The sequence below is a fragment of the Anoplophora glabripennis genome, unplaced genomic scaffold, assembly GCF_000390285.2.
Source record: "Anoplophora glabripennis isolate ALB-LARVAE unplaced genomic scaffold, Agla_2.0 scaffold2, whole genome shotgun sequence".
NCBI classification, from domain to species: domain Eukaryota; kingdom Metazoa; phylum Arthropoda; class Insecta; order Coleoptera; family Cerambycidae; genus Anoplophora; species Anoplophora glabripennis.
The window spans coordinates 2,279,489-2,296,668 of record NW_019416325.1 but is presented as its reverse complement, the minus strand read 5'-3'; the positions used below and the strand labels follow the sequence as shown (position 1 = coordinate 2,296,668).

General features: G+C 28.6%; 1 protein-coding gene across 2 annotated transcripts; it reads right to left on the bottom strand.

The window, feature by feature from the left end:
* Nucleotides 1-1,856: 1,856 nt before the first annotated feature.
* On the bottom strand, nt 1,857-13,794 carry LOC108916986 (transforming acidic coiled-coil-containing protein 2-like). Of its 2 annotated transcripts, XM_018723379.2 has the most exons (9): nt 13,736-13,794; nt 13,405-13,478; nt 7,819-7,933; nt 7,011-7,095; nt 4,948-6,955; nt 4,476-4,813; nt 4,295-4,423; nt 4,077-4,226; nt 1,857-2,490 (listed from the first exon to the last, which is right to left on the bottom strand). In XM_018723379.2, exons 2-9 carry the CDS (start codon nt 13,450-13,452, stop codon nt 2,310-2,312), a joined length of 3,054 nt encoding a protein of 1,017 aa, XP_018578895.1. In that variant the 5' UTR covers nt 13,453-13,478; nt 13,736-13,794; the 3' UTR covers nt 1,857-2,309. The 2 variants fall into 2 exon arrangements, with proteins under 2 accessions (XP_018578895.1, XP_018578896.1); XM_018723380.1 differs by lacking the exons at nt 13,405-13,478; nt 13,736-13,794 and adding an exon at nt 11,150-11,404.
* Nucleotides 13,795-17,180: the final 3,386 nt, after the last annotated feature.

The following is a 17,180-nucleotide window of genomic DNA, read 5'->3' as shown; positions in this document are numbered from 1 at the left end:
ATATTCAGTTAGTTTATTATTTTGTGAAATCTTAACAATTTTTCATTTCATAATTTACGTATCTCTTACGTATATCTTTAAAATTACAATAGTATTTATAGAACCTATCGCAATCTAACTAGTATAAGTTGTCTTAAAAATCAGTACTTTACTACCTAGTAAAACTATATAAGTATGGGGAAAAAAAAGATATTTAAAATATGCTTCAGAATTGATACCATGATGACTAATTCTACATGCATTCCGTCAAAACAGTGGCGAAGCAATATTTTTTAAATTATAACATAACCTTCACAATTTTCCATACGTCTTTTTCATTCTATTATACCTATTTTTCTATGAAATGTAAATAACCAATTATGCTTTTAATTATGTTTAATATTATTTTTGTCGCAGATAGTACTTTGGTATCAGAAATATTTGTATTGTATATGTACAATTATTATTGTTTCCATACCACGTTTTGCTTACAACCCTACTACCAACGTCACTGTATCTTATAATAATTAATAAACAGGCATTGCATCAAGTCAATATAAATATCATATTGGTTGGTATTAATCTGTGTAGGAGAGATATACTAATAACTGTTCTTATTGATGATATCGAATACTTTCCAATGCAATAACTTTCCAGTCAACTTAACAGAATCTTTGTCTCCTTCTACCACCTTTGTTCGTTCAATCACGATACCAGTCAATTGGTGTCCTACTTTTTGTCTTGTGAACCTTTGAATTACAATACAACTAACCTGAGAAAAATAAAATACAATACACATTTTGTTCTCAATATGCACATTTTAAGTAATCTTGAATATGGATTTAGATGATTAAAATTATTTAGTTCGACTTTATCGCACGATTTATTTCTAACTAGATAAAAGTTTTTTATATATGGGATAAATAAAAAATTGAAAAGCTTTAATTTGTTCGTTTTTTTTTTGTTTTAATTAAATCTGAAAACTGAATACGATTACAAAATCTATCAATGGATCTACATTTCTTCTTCTTCTTCTTACCTGTGCTTGCGAAGTTACTCCGCCTTGTGAAGTTGTGGACTATACACCACAGCTTAATAATTAAACACTGCTCTATTACTGACAACCTTGCTAAGAGTAGTTTCATATTTATATATTTAATAAATTCCAGAAAAAGAAAAGATACAATATCTTTTTGGTCTGAATGGCCGTCTGACCAGCTGGCCCCTCAAGGCCCATCCCAAACAAAAATCGTACCTACGCCCATGGTGTCCATGTAGAGAAATTTTGACGAAGAAATTTCGAACGAAATATACAAAATAATAAATAAAAACAGAAGTAGCTGATCTTAATATCTCAAAGAATTATACTTACATATATTTACAAAATATATATTTTTTCATAACCAACTGAAAGATTCGATGTTTTTTTTATTTTTTAGCAAAATTAATTTCTCTTGATGCTGATATCTATTTAAATTTTAATTTGATACCTAAATTCCAATTTTCACAATTCATAACTTTCAAAAGAAATCAAAATTTTGTGAAGAATAAAAAACATCTTTGTTACCTATCAGTTGATGAAAAAAAATTTTTGCAAATACAGGCGGTCACAAATTAATAAAGCAATCCACAAATTATAGATTCGTTGTGTGAAAATAATTCGACATTACGTATGCCATTTTTAATTTAGGCACCCCATTTTTGCTACAGGGTGTTAAAATTACAATTTTAAAAAATATTAAAACTTGGAAAACAACCCAAACATAATGAATATTAGATTACTTTATATTTTTCACAAATGTATACGAGAAGAGAAGCTGAAACTTTAGAAGAATGGGTTATCTAAGATCTGGAAATGTGATATTTAAATAAAAAAATGTAAGTTACATAGTTTATTTAAATTATGAATTATATAGTAGTGCAAGTTATATTTACATATTATTGTTACAAGTCTATATAAATATCATTGCAACTGCTATAAATAAAGGTACTAGGTACATCTAATAAATATTAAGCAAGCTATTGATCACATTTTATACCATTACATAAACTCGCTGAGAAAAATAAAAGTATAGATCAATAGTATATTTATTTTCCCTTACATACGTTTATTCTCTAATCATAACTCGTTACCAAAAATATAAATAACTTTACTATACTTTACAACTATGTAAGGATGGACATATGATTAGCAGTTTTAAATTAAGTATTAAAATATAAAAATGTAACACTAATACTATTGAAAAAAATAAATAAATATGAAGAGAACAAGTAAAAAACAAATCACATTTTTAAAATGCTACCAAACAAAAAATTAAAGGCTCATTATATTACACTTTCTTTCCCGTAACCTCATCACAGAGAGCCGACAAGGCAGCACATTCCTCAGTTTTCTGTTGTAGTGAAACTTCTAAAGAACTGCACTTAATTTCTAAACGTTTAATAATAGCCTTGAGCTTGTTAATATCCATTTCATATTTGTCCCTCAGCATAAGAATTTCCTTGTTAGATCTAGAAGTAAAGAAATAAATGTATATACAGCAAAATCTCGTTAATCCGGCACGATTAAAAACCTAAGAGTGCCAGAGTACCTGAAAATTCGAATTAATAGAATATGTGTAATGTAAACAGTATTAAATTAAAACACATTCCTTTTAATTGTTTAACAAAGAGATTGGTACATATATACATACATATTACATTTGTGTGTGCATATATATGTATATTGTAATGTTTTTACTTTTCTGTAAAACAATCTTTCAACTTATAAACTGCGTTATTCAAGAGTAGTAGACAAACGCGAAAAAAATAACTACGAATTACTGGACGTGCCGGTGTAATGAAGTGCCGTATTATATTCTACCGTATACTTAAAAAAAAAATTACATTATTATTCATTTAAATAAATAAAACAAATATAAACATTAAATAACAAATTTTGCATTTAACATTAAAGCAACTTTTTTCACAAATGCAAAATCAATACAGTTGCTACGATTTCAGGGGTTTTCATAAACACAATTCTTCTCAGTTTTACCACTGTAGAATTTTCAAAAAATCGTCTTTTTTTTGCTTAAAAGGTAGTTTGAACTTTCTAAGAATACGAGTCAAAATATTTTATACATGAAAAAATTTTTTTTTTTTTTATTTTGCGCTTTTCCTGGAGCGTGTCGGGCGTCTCATACCACATACCTTCTTACCTATTGATTTACAACTTCTCTAATACACTCATAGATGTCGTTAGGGAGTATGCGTGTACAATTCAAGCAAACTTTAAAAGAGTCTAATTTTTTATTTTTTCATGTCTAAAACTAATTTTAAAACTTTAAACGCGTTTTTCTCGAAACACACTTTTTCAAAATGACATGCACTGTAACTCCAACAATTTTCAATATTTTCTTTTAAAATTTTAACCACACATTTAAAACAATATTTTGAAGAGAAACCCTACGGATTTTTTGATAAATTAATTTAAACAATTGTTATAAACAAATAACTGCCCTTTTTTCGTCAAAAATTTAACGTTTTCAAACACTTGACAATTTTACAAAAAAACAATATTTTTACAATCCCATGCGTGTTTCTCTAGCTATAATTTGCACTAGTTCTAGTGCGTGCCGCGGAATGCCTCGACGGCAACATGTTTCAGAACAACGGCTCCAGTGCCACCATTTTGAAATATTTTTTAATGAAAATATTTTTACTGCACACTTAAATACATGCCTAATAACATACTTAAACAGTGTTTTTCTATTACCTTTCCTTCTATTAAAAAAAAATTGTCAAAAACACGCTTTTTAGGCCGTTACAGTGGTGTAACCCTTTAATATATTTATGATTAATATACAATTTGGTACTCTCGACAAACAGTGGAAATATGAATTTATATTGATTATACAGTTAGTTTTAGCCACACAACGATTAAATTTATCATGCAATAACCTTTACCGTACTTCGGCACTCTCAAGCACTATCACTCATTCGCAGCACAGTTTTTTTTTTAATCTTGGTAAATTAAAAATCAGCATTGCATAAGAAAACATCCATTTCTGGCTCTCCCCATGCATTTACAAAAATAACTTTTATATTCTACTTACTTTTCTATTTGTCCCTTTGCATGTGCTTTCAAAGATTCATATCTTTCCTCATGTTGCTTGAGAGTCCTTTCAGAAACCTGCAAAGCACCATTCAAAGTCTCTTCATTTGACTTAAATCCTTCTAGCAAAGCTTTAGTCCTCTCGTATTTCCTAAATAAAAAATGTACATATGTATCTATATCATTCCATACTAGTTTTTTGAGGACTGTTTTACTTACTGATGTACATCAGAAAATGCCAGTTCAATGTTTGCTAAATGGCGTGTGGCTGTTTCATGCTCCTCCTTCAATTTCTGATAATCAGCAAAACGGGTAGCTATTGTATTTTCATATTCCTCCATAATTTTTCTGTAAATCATCAATAAATGAGATTGATTTTTTATTAAAGAAATATACCTACTGGTAATTAAGGTCGTCTTTTGTTCTTTGGTTGAGTTCAGCAACAGCCTTTGCTTCTCTGGCCTTAGCCTCCTTCAACTGATCCTCTAATTCTTTGCTTCCATCTTTTTCAATTAACTTGGAATTTTCTTTTAGTTTTTCCCTAAGTTGTTTAATTTCTTGTTTATATGTTTGTTCGTTTTTCAATGCTTCTGCTTGTGTCTTGATAATAACCTCTTCTTTTTGTCGTATTTCAAGTTCTAATGATGCTTTCGCTTGCTGAATTGCATTCAATTGCAGCTTCAAGTCAGAATTTTCCTGCTGTTGTTGATTTAATTTTTCACTGAGGTCAGCCATTTTCTGAAAACAGATTCTTTTATTTCACAAAACACAAAAGTAAAAGATTTTCACACTACTAATGCAAGGGTGAGCTAAGACTAATAGTATCATACTATTGATTTAAAACAACAATAAAAACTACAGTAAAAACTTACAGATTTCTGGTCAGTCAAACTTATAATTGTTCTGTCTGGTCCAGGTTCAGTAAGTTCAGCCAATTTAGGCTCGTCTTCTATTCTAGGTTTTGCTTGTTTATCTAGCAACCGAGGCTGCTCGTCTTGAGTACTGTCAATTGCATCAATTTTAGTATTTTCATCAGAAGTTGTTTCATCTACAGGTATTATTTTAAGTTTGTCATGGGTATGACTTAATTTTTCATCTGGTGAACAGCTGTCTTTTTTATCGGGAGAAATCTTTTCCTCCTCTCCTTTGGCACTACCTTCAAAATCGCCTACGTGACTTTTCGGGCTTTTAGTATAAGACTCTTCAATACTATCAAGTCCAGAATCTAAATGATGTTCTTCATCATGATGAATAGATATGGTATCATCAGATTCTGCTACAGCTTCAAAATGTACGTCAGAGGGTTTTTGGGTTTCAGATGTGTTATTATCCAATTCTTCAGTTTTCTTCTCGGATAATTTTTCTTCAGAGGATTCAGGTTTACGCTCAACTTCAGCAGTTGTTTCTTCAACTTTTTTGTAAGTTACATCTAATTCAGTATATTCCAAGTTTCCTTCATTAACTTCAGATGTTTCTAACTTCTTAGATTTTAATTCAATATCTAAATCTAAATGTTTCTGAGGTTTCTCTGTCTCCTTCCTAAATTCAGATTTACCTTCACTATCTGATGTTAACTGTTTCTGAGGATGTTCTGAGATACGGTACCTTTCAAATTCTGTTTCACAACTAGAATCCAAGTTCTTTTGAGATATTTCAAGTTGTTGGTTGGACTCGGCATCTGCTCCACAGTCTGATACTACATGTTCCTGTGGGATCTTAGAGTCCTGCCCAGATGCAAAATCAGTATTAGATCCTAAAGTCTTCTCGAAGTTTTGAAAAGTTTCTTTGGAGAGTTCCTCCCTAAAAGATTCTTGATTCACCGTTAACTTGTCTTCTAATTTGGATTCACATTCAGGTTGTAATGGTAGTTGATATTTCTGATGTCTGTTTATTTTACTAGATCCCTCTTTTATATATTCGTCAAAGTCCTCTACTGCACCTTCTAATACAGAGAATTCCTCTGCAGATGACTGCAATTTAGTTTCAGGGATGGTACAATCTGTGTTTGCTTCGGAAATATCAGAAAAAATATGGTCTTTTTCTCCTACATTAACTTCCAAGATAGATTTGTTGTCAATCACTGTAATTTCTGATTCCTTACTGTTGTCAGATGATCCTTCCTTTTCTATAACTTCGCTAACTCCTAAAGTTCTATTTTCTAAGCTTTGTGGTTCCTCTGCTAAAGTTGATTCATCATTTCTAATCCTACTTTCTAAAGTTACAACAGATCTCTCAGGAGAAATATTCCTTATTTCACTAACAGAAGTTAACGAATTAGCTTCAATAGCATCTGCAGCATTTTCTTGCCTACCTCTGAAAGTTTCTACTCTATTTTCAGGAGAAAATGTCTCTCTAAGGATGTTACAATTTTCAAGTTCAGATTCACTTATGGTGAATTTGGATCGTGTTGGAATGATATCAGAATCACTACTTATTTTCCTATTAATTGCACTAACAATTTTGCTTTCTGTTACAGTTGGAATAAGCACAGTTGAACATATTGTTTCCTTCTGAATATGGGACTGGTCACTAGATGAGGTAGATGTTTCAACATTTATTAATACTGGCTGATTTTCAGCTACATCAGAGGTAGACCCGGATTCACTATCACTGCCTTTTAGAGCAACATAAACCTTTTCTGGTGTATAAAACTTTAACAAAGACTCCTCTTGCTGAAAATTTTCGATTTCAGGAACATGGAACTCACTACAAGCTGCATCAGTGGCAGTGCAAGCATCTACAAATTTGGTTTCATCATCACTTACTTCAGCCGAATAAGAAGTTTGTTCGCTTTCAGATTCATCTGACTCCTTAATAATAAGTTGTCGACGAGGTCTCTCATAGGATTCACTAGTAGACGCAGTCTGAAATTTTTCAGGGCTAAAAACATCAAATATTATTAACTCTATTAAAAAAAAAGTTTAATATTTCTTACCTTTCTTTGTATAGAGGATCAAAAGATTTTAAAATAGATCGTCTTGAATTACTTTCTTTTGGCTTATTAGTACCACATCCTATATCTAAATGGAATTATTGTTTTAATACATTTCTTGGATGGTATTAAAGTTTTATTGAACTACAGTTTTAAAGGAATGTAATATACAACTAGATAGTATTATTATATTATTAATTACATTACTAATAACATGTGTACTGGGCGTCAAGACTGCACCAAAATGTGAAAACGTCATTGCACAACATATCAGTGAGACCAAGGTTAGTAATAAAAAGGCGTCATCACTATAAATACTATCTCCTTGGATGTACTCAAATAAAATAATATTAAAAAATATATATCACTATACAGAAAAATATTACAAACATTAGAAAAGTGTTTTCCAGTGTTAGGATGAATTTTTAAATTCAAAAATACATAATTCGATATAAAGTAACCTTGTTATTGCACAACTTGACTTGTGACTTAAACTTGAAACAAATAAGGTTGAATTTCCTATGTCTACTGTCTCCGCGCAAACTAAACTGTAGGCGGTAGACAACCCCACAAATAATGTCACCAATAAATTAGTCATCAAGAATTCATGAAAAAGTACATGCGAGTAGCAAGTATATACGTATACGTTCATTGTCCACTAACCTCAGAATAGCAATGAATACGATGTAGCTTTATTTACATAAGATTGGTTTTGGCGAAGCCGTAACACCCATTTTTACTTTAAAAATAATATTTCTTTGGAGAATCGTGAACATTTTCTAGTTTAATAAGAATTTGATCTAGGTTTTACCTGGTTTATCGGTATCAGAGTTTAAGGCAAAACCATTTTCCTTGTCATCAGAGGAACTACCTTCAACAGGGTCCCGCTGTTTAGGAGCATCGTCCACCGCTTCTTGCGGTTCATTCTACAAATAATCACTATTATGTATACTACAATCACAATCGACTACATGAACTATACCAAGTATATTTATCAAGTACATATTTAATTTAAGTAAGCTGTTAATTAATTTCTCTCTTTAATTCCAAGACATACGGACATACATAGGAGGAGAATTTAAGAAACAAAAAGGCCCACCAATTTGCAAAAATAAAAATATATTATTCAAAGATGATATTAATTATGCAGGCTGATGGTAAAAATTGAAATTGTGGATTCTTGATTACGATAAATCAAAATTGGATTATGTTTTTGAGAACAGGAAAAAATAATTGTGTGGCAGTTTTACAGGGGTTGCGCCTTTTTAACTACTTCTAACATAAAAAGGGAAATAGACAAGGCATACCAAGCGTAGAACTGCAAAATACAATCAAAAATAAGTTATTTCTCGCCTCTTTAGCTATAAAACAACATTTCAAATACTTTAAAACAAATTAAAGTGATCACAGATTTAAAACATTAGCAACAAATTACTAAGAGAGTAAGCGTGTTATTCTGAATTCAGAACTAAAATTGTTTATAAATTAAACATATTTGAATTCAGTGCGACATGCTTCTTTGCTAAGCGATTTGTTACTAATGTTCTTCATTTATTTTTTTCCTGATTTATTTAATTAGATACAAGATATAACCGTCCAGCAAAACCAATTACAGGGTGGAAAAAATAGACTACAAAATACTTAGAAATAAAGGTTTTGTGACAGTATCAATTTGTTTTAAAGTGTTTGAAATGTTTTCCTTCAAATATTGTCCATGGTTTTTTACTCGTAAGCATTCTCGAACCCTTCAAAATTTTGTGCAATTTTAGAGTAACATAACATAAAAAAAGACGTGATTTATGCATGGCTGCAATTTATGTTAATAACATGGCCATAGTCGTTTCCAATAAGAAATCAAAATGGGTTAAAAATTATATTGTAGCTAGAACAAGAACTGGAAGATAAATATTTTGTTTATACATTATTTTTAATTTAAAAAATGGTTCTGTTCATTCTGCAGGTATTCGCAAAGCGCAATGCATGTAGGCACAATGGATCCTGTAATGTCTTATTTATTAGTTTACAATAGGTACCTTACTTTATGAGAAAGACGCAGGACGCCACAGGTGTGTCAGATGTCAACCATAAATAAGGGATTTCTAATTTCTATTCATTCACGAAAAAATATGAGTGATGTTCAGGTCAATGCCAATAAAATAATTTTTTTACAGTTTACGACCTGTTCTCTTACGAGATAAGGAGATATTTTATACTTTATTTGTGATTGTACTGGTTGGAGTGTAAATAAATTTAGAATTAAAGCAAAACATAATATTTCGTTTGTAGGTTGAAGTTTGTATTACGAATATATTTTTGCAATAATTATAAATTTGGCTAAATTTGAATATGTATAAAACCTACATATATGTACAGGGTGATCCAGAATTACGTGCAAAAAATTTGAGAGCCAATTATTTTAAACACTTTTAATAAGGGTCCTTCATACAAAATTTTTTAATTTAAGGCCCCCTTCAGGACTTCCGATCCCTTAAAAGGGGGTGAAATATGTAGTTTTATTTATTTATTTCCAAACAGTTTGAAATTTAGAAATTTGTCATGATATTTAGGCTGAAAAAGCTTCTAGACGAGTATTTTTTATAGTACTCGTCCTGTTATAAGACGTTGAAATGAACTACCTTCTGCACATTTTTTATTATATTCTTTTTTAAGTAGATTCTTCCGATAAAAAAACTTTTTTAACGCTTTTTAAATTTAGGATTGTTCTTGTCTCTTTAAATTTTTTGTCATCAAGCAGAAAATTATGGGAAACTACTAGATGTGCAAAATCAAATCAGATTGAAAAGACTATATGCGCGTATGATCCTGAACATAATTTTTTTACTCAAAACCTGTAATACTTATCAAAAAATTCAGAGACAAAAAAATTATAAATGTAATAGTCGTTCAAAAAAATTTTTTTTTTGAATTGAAAGAATTTACTCCAAAACAATATAATGGAAAATGTTCAAGGGGTAGTTCATTTCAACGTCTTATAATAGGACGAGGACAATACTTGTCTAGAAGAAGCTTTATCCGCCTAAATATCGTGTCAATTTTCTGTTCTTAATTTCAAACCGTTTCGAAAAAATTAAATGAAACTTTACATTTTCACCCCCTTTTGGGGTCGTAACTCCTTTAGGGAGGCTTAAATAAAAAAAATTTATATGAATGACCCCTATTAAAATCGTTTAAATAATTTGACCCTCACATATTTTGCACATAATTCTGGATCACCCTGTAATAAAAATGCAAGAATTTTGCGGGTGACCCCAAAACTCTTATCGCCGCCTCTGCTCAAGGAATATATCGCTATAAAATCCTGAATAATTATTATACTGATTTTAAATGGACATGAAATTGGCCTCTGAAAATATAGATTAGTTGCTAAATAACAGCCGTGTTTTATTTACCAGAAATACACGACTCGTGTTGATTACGATTTATCTGTTTTCTGCATTTGTAAATTTACAGACTGGCATAAGAATATACAGTTAATTACAGTTTTAACCGTGATAGTTCTAAATTTGGAGGTATAACTGTGTGTATGCCCTGCTAATAAGTGAAACAAAAATATTCAAACTTTATACACTTTATCAACAATCAATAGATATCATATTCCCAGTATTGAAAAATTACATATTACCTTATCATCCACAGTTAAATACAGACGTAAATACAAACTATATTTAGCAAGGCAAAGTTACTGTATATTTTCTTGTTTTGATATTTTTCGATATTTTTTATTTATAAAATATATAATTATTTACTTCTAGTATTACATTTAATCTATGAACTCAGAAACTTGTGTCTGATCCAAACAAACGAAAATAGGTATCCAAACGAGCAAATAAAATATAAATTTAATTAAATAAATTTACTTCTTCAACATAAGACTTGATAGTATTTTATAATGTACCTATCCAATGAGTTTTAAATTACATAAAAATTAACCTCCCAACTGACTTATTAAACATTGTTTTTGTCCAATTTGAGGACATACATTTGACTAAGAAATTCAACAATTTGTAAGATAGAATGATTAGTTCGATATTCGATAGTGTAGTAAATCGGTAACGGAGAAATGATTCTAAGCCTTTAAAATATGAAAATTTATTACTAAAATAATCTACAAAGCGTCTCACCTGAATATATTTTTTTAACACACTAGTAACAAAATTCATTCTAGTCAGCAACAAAAACTGAAATAATATAAAATTTTCTTGGCGTGCATATGGCAAAACAACAAACTAAATATATCTTAACATTGAATTGACACAATGCGCGTAATTATATTAAAAATCGCACATTCATTTAATATGATATTAAATTAATTTTATGTACAAAAAATCCTCACAGGGTATTTAAATTAACACCAATTACAACCATAACATGGTGAAACGAACTTATTGACTGTATTTTAAAACTACACTGATCTATTTATATACATAAAAACTTAAAGGCGTAAATTAATACCGAGGGACTCAATGAGAGTTTCAGTTACCCCGCCAATCTTTTTTTAAAAACCGTTCGAGGCACATTTTAACTAATCCATATAATTTTGTCTGCATTCCTGCAAGGGGTCATTTAACCCTTTCAGTTATAAACAATTTAAAAATATATATTTTCAGTGTAAAAAACTACAAACATTTAGCAGCAATTAATAGGACGAAGTGTTTTAATTGACTTTTTATTGAAAAGATCAAATATCTAGTCGTTTTTTATTAACGCCTGAATATTAAAAAAAAGCATAATTCACATATTTTTGATAATGGAATCAAATTAAATCGTCACTTGATACATTCGAAAATTAGAAACAATAAAAGGTGAAAACGAGACTAAACTGGCGTTTCTTTTATAAATTACATATGACAATATTTAAATTATAAATATTATTGTTTTATTTCTCAACAACAAAAAGAAGTAAATAAACCCCCAGCCACAAAGATACGTCATATCACCAGTTTCATATCTGATATCAGAAATTGAACAAGAAAATATATATTAAAACATTTTGAAACTGTGAAGAAAAAAATGCTTTAAACTTGTAATGTAATGAAATAACCTAAAACAATATAGCAGTCAATATTTATTTATAATTTTTATGAATTGGACAATATGGATTATTTTGAAAGTTTATGTCTATTAAATGAAGAATTTACTATTTGATTTTTAAATTATATCATCTAGTTTCTGACAATATTTTCTTTGAAAATCATGATTTTTTATTTAAAAAATCATGATTTGATAAAAATCAATGACTGTAATTTTAATCGAATACTTAATTGAAATTATCTCAAACCTGATTTTTAAATTATTTAGTTGAATGACGTTAGATTAGGTTAAGGGGTTAATTTTATAAATTTGTTATGGCGTAATCAAAATATCTCTCAATATATGGTACAAATACCCAACTAAAATAAATAAAAAAAAATGTAACAATTAAAATCCTAATTGCAAAGAATATTACTAGTTTTGTATAGTTATTTCTATAGCTTACCCAGTTATCAGATATGGCTTCATGTGATGAGTTTCAAGAAAATTTTTAGAACTAATTAGAATTAACTTTATTAAAGTAAATATAAATCTTATAATGTGTATTTGTTGGTTATTGTTTCTGTGCACATTTTAGAAATTTCAGTATGTCCCCGATTCAAAGTGAGTTAATTATTAATATCGAGGGAAAACTGCAGGAGTAATTTGGTGTACAAGTTTGAGTAATATTTGAGTTATACTGATTACTATTTGAATATGTAGTTCAATAATATTTAAGTATAAAAATAATTATGTGTGACTGCATTCGAAGCTGCCACCCCTCGCTTTCTACTATTTTTTAATTAATAATAAATTATTATTTTACTGCACAAATTTTGGACCAGCAGTGGTTTTTCTCTCGATTAATATCAATGATGACCTACATCAAAGTTAATTGCTTGGTTTATTGAATATAGATGCCTACCAGCAGTTTTTCTTTTTTTTTTTTCATTATCCGTTTCTATTTATTTGGACTTATCTAGTTTTGAATTCAGGTGACCAAAATGTTAAGTAAACAGTTACTAAGTTTCATCGCTAGAAAAATTCTATTAACAGTGATTGATTATCTAGATACTAATAAGGATATCATAAAAGAAAATATGTTAAACTTCAGTCACATATAATAGTTTACGGGTTCTAAAATTTACACGATATAAGTAAGTATATAAAAATTATTATTTCATTCATTCACCATACATTTACAGTCCAGACACAAGCACTTGACATTACTATTGATTAATGTATAACAAGAAATATTATTGCAGTTGTTAAAAGTATTTGCAGTAGTAGGTACAGTACTTGAATAGCGTTAGGATGTAATTTGTATGTAATTGTATATCCATATTTATAATGACAATCTACTTACATTGATGCTTGTATTGGCAACTTCTCTAAGTGGATCTCTTCTCTCCATTTTTAACTTGTAACAGCAGTAAACACCTGTATAAAAAATAAAAGAATAATAAAATTTAAACAATGTAATTGTTTCTAAACAGAAACTAAACAATATATAAAGAGTGACTTATTGACCTTAATAATGTTTTAATATATAATAAAATACCTAACTAAAGAAAAAACGAAAACATGAAAAACAAAACAACATTCTAAACTTCGACCATTGCTTTTTGTGCATATCTACTAAATTACACACACATTAAACCATGAATTAAATACAATGCCACAGACTGAAAACATACCTTGAAGTAAATATTATATGTCCAAATTACAATTTAAACACTTTTTAATTTTTGGATAACCTTTTTGATAAATATACGTTACATCAAACATTTGAAAACAAACGGAAAACACTGAAAACTACTTTGCGACTGCGCCTAGCTTACTTGGACAGTGGGACTGGGGGTCAGATTCTAACAAGCTTCGCAGGTTTCCAACTTAATATTTAGTTACTTACTAAAGAAAGTTTATTACCAAGTAGTAATTTTGTCGCGGCATATTTAAAATACTCCGTAGTTATGCCAGCTGATAACGTGATGGCAACATTAAAGGTTAAATGGATTATTTTACAGAATTTATAGCTTTTATAGTGGTCATATTTTAATAATGAAGCATGAAGCATAGACCCACACCGTTTTTAGGGGATGATTTCTATCATAGATAAGAGAGATAACTAATTTCTATACTTACATAGTGAACTTTCATGGTAAAAAAAGTCCAAACGGAATTTTCAAATTAAAAAATTAAAGAGATCTCTGCACATATTTGTATTAAATATTTTTTGCATAATCAATTGATAATTTTCTTTCTAATTATTTAATCAAATTTTTACTTGAAACTAAAGTTTTATTTTGCAAACTTAATGGCGTAATTTTATGAAAAATAAGTTTTGAAAAAATTCTTTCGAAATTTTGTCATCATGATATTTCTTTGAGGGTCTAGAAACCTTCACTAGAAACTTGTGTTTTCCTTTTTATTATTGTGAATTACTAAGATTTCTATAGAGTTACTATTACTAAAAATTAGATGTATGAAAATATAAAGTTTGTAAATACAATAGAGCAATATAGACTATAGCTAATTAAAGCAGAAGATATTTTAGATATTTATTAAAAATGTGACAGGTATTATAATAATGGAAAATACTAGTAGAATATAGATACAAATTTTATCTTACCTATCCGAGATGATTTGATACCTTCGAATATTTTGCAATTTTGCTAAATTATGCGCGTTTTACTAAGCACTTACTGCACTGCATTAAATTTTCCTATAGGTAAAAGTTAAGTGATAAAATAAACATGAATATTTTAATTTATGGTTTATAATGGCATTATATGTACAACGCTTTTTACGACACAACATAAATTAATATGGTGTCGCAAATTTATATAATTTTCAAATATTTACTTCCTAACAAAGATCACATGCAAAATGAGATATTTGCGCCTCTTTAGAGCCACATTATACCAAAAGAGTTTTATAAAAGCATATATGAATTTATTGATTTTTCTAAAAAATAATATATATGTCCAAAACTGATTATTTTAATTCAATATTTTTGGTAGTCTCTACAATAGCATTTTTTTGTAATATCTACCTATATAAATAGTTTTAGTTTATAGATGTTTTTCTATTTCTGTTGTGTACCGGCACGTTTTTGTTGTCTATTATAAAGAAAATATAAATACTTCATGGCAATTAATTCGACAGCATTAATAATTTTAAATTTTAAAACAAATATTCACAATTTTCTATACGAAAAAATATAATTTCTAATTGTAACTGTGGAATTATAAAATTCACATTTTCAAGTGGCACACGAGTTTTCAATTCATAAAGAAGGAAAGCTAAAAAAAATAAACAAAATTGGTTTGCCACTTTTATCACAAATGGCAAAAGTTGGCCGATAAATATCTCGAGGCTCTGTTCCTTTAAGACTAACTTCTTTTATTAAGTATTGCCTAGCTCTTATACTGGTTCTTCGTGTACATCTTTCTCTGCAATTTATTTTACTCTTAGTCTTCCGCGAGCACTCGTGCTAAAAAGTGACGACTGTATACCTACATGTGAACATGAATGTGTGAATTTATTTCGACAACATGGAAAGGTATACGATATTTTTAACTTATATTGCTTATTAAAATATATATGTGTTTAGTACATACTCAAGCATTAATAATAATTGTTTAATTACTGTAATAATAATATATATTTATCAAATAATAAACTACTATACTTACTACTATTTTTATTTAATTAAAACATAAAACTTATATAATAACATATAGTTAAATTTGTTGACTTTTAACTAAATTAGAATAAAAATTTTACGGTACTTAATATACATAGGAATATATTTTCAACTTTTTTATTTATCTAGTTACAATAAATGTAACATGTTTTGGCCAATTGATCTCTTAAATTGGACTTTTAATTATAAGTAAAGTCAAACTTTAAATAATCAACAATAATCAATTTTTTAATACAGCTTTCTTATTTTTTCCTTTTGACTGACAGACAAAACTGGAGCAGAGTGATCATTTTTTTAAACCATCTTATTATTTGTAAACCATACAGTAGACTCGTGCGACGAAGTAAAATGTTTATTCACGCTTTAATAAGCGTATAAATGTGTATAATTTGTCTATACATAACGGAAGAAATTTAAAATAGGTTCGTAAAAAAAATTTTCATGTGAAACTTTAGTTTGGTGCGTGATTTTAACAAGTGCTATGTCGTTGCATTATTGATATATGTCTCATGTTGGTGTACTTTGTTTAGTCAGATATTCTACAAAACGGATTTACATGGTTGATATGGTAGTAAATATGTATGTATTCTTATTATTCGGGTTAGGTACATTAAAAACAAAAAGTAATAAAAAAAACAGAAATAAATAATTATACGCAATTTTAAAATGTTTTGAGGTTGTATTTTTGGTACCTACTAAGATTTCGCATAGAATAAAAATTTTGAGGTAATATTAAAATAGAGATTTATTTACACATAATAAAATACGGGTAAAACTGAAAATATGTATGATTTTCCTTTCTGTTAATTTGTAAAATTTTGAAGATATGTTTCCACTATTCATTTAAACCAATTAAATATGATGCAAAAAATTGAAGTTACAGTATTCTAGAAAAATGTCTTAAACTGCAATTTTAAAATATTCTGGTAAAACGACGAAGTTTTAAATTGATATTTAAAAAGTGCAAGAGTTAGGTCTGAATTTAGCAAGTTATAAAGAAAGTGGTCCGTATAAAATTGAAAAAAGAACCTGCTTATAGCTGGTACTCCAAAACACCATCCACAATTATACCGGAAAAAACCGTTAGCTTATATCTTCAGCGATTTTAAGGTCATATTGTAAATGTCAGTGTGGAGATTAAATTATAAGATTATTTAAATAAATTAAAAATATTCCAATATACCTACTCCATACTCATATCAAGTAATAAGTCTTTACGTTGATACAATTGTTCAGTTAAGAATAGATATCATATTTTTCTATTTTAAAGACATTGACATATAATTCTTGTATTCTACATACAAGGAAAGTGGGTATTAACCATTACAGTCATTACACATCATTGCATTACCAATAATTTTATATATATTGTTAAATAAGTAATTATAAATGTTCTATATTTGTATATAACCGTTTATTACAAATTGTTGGTC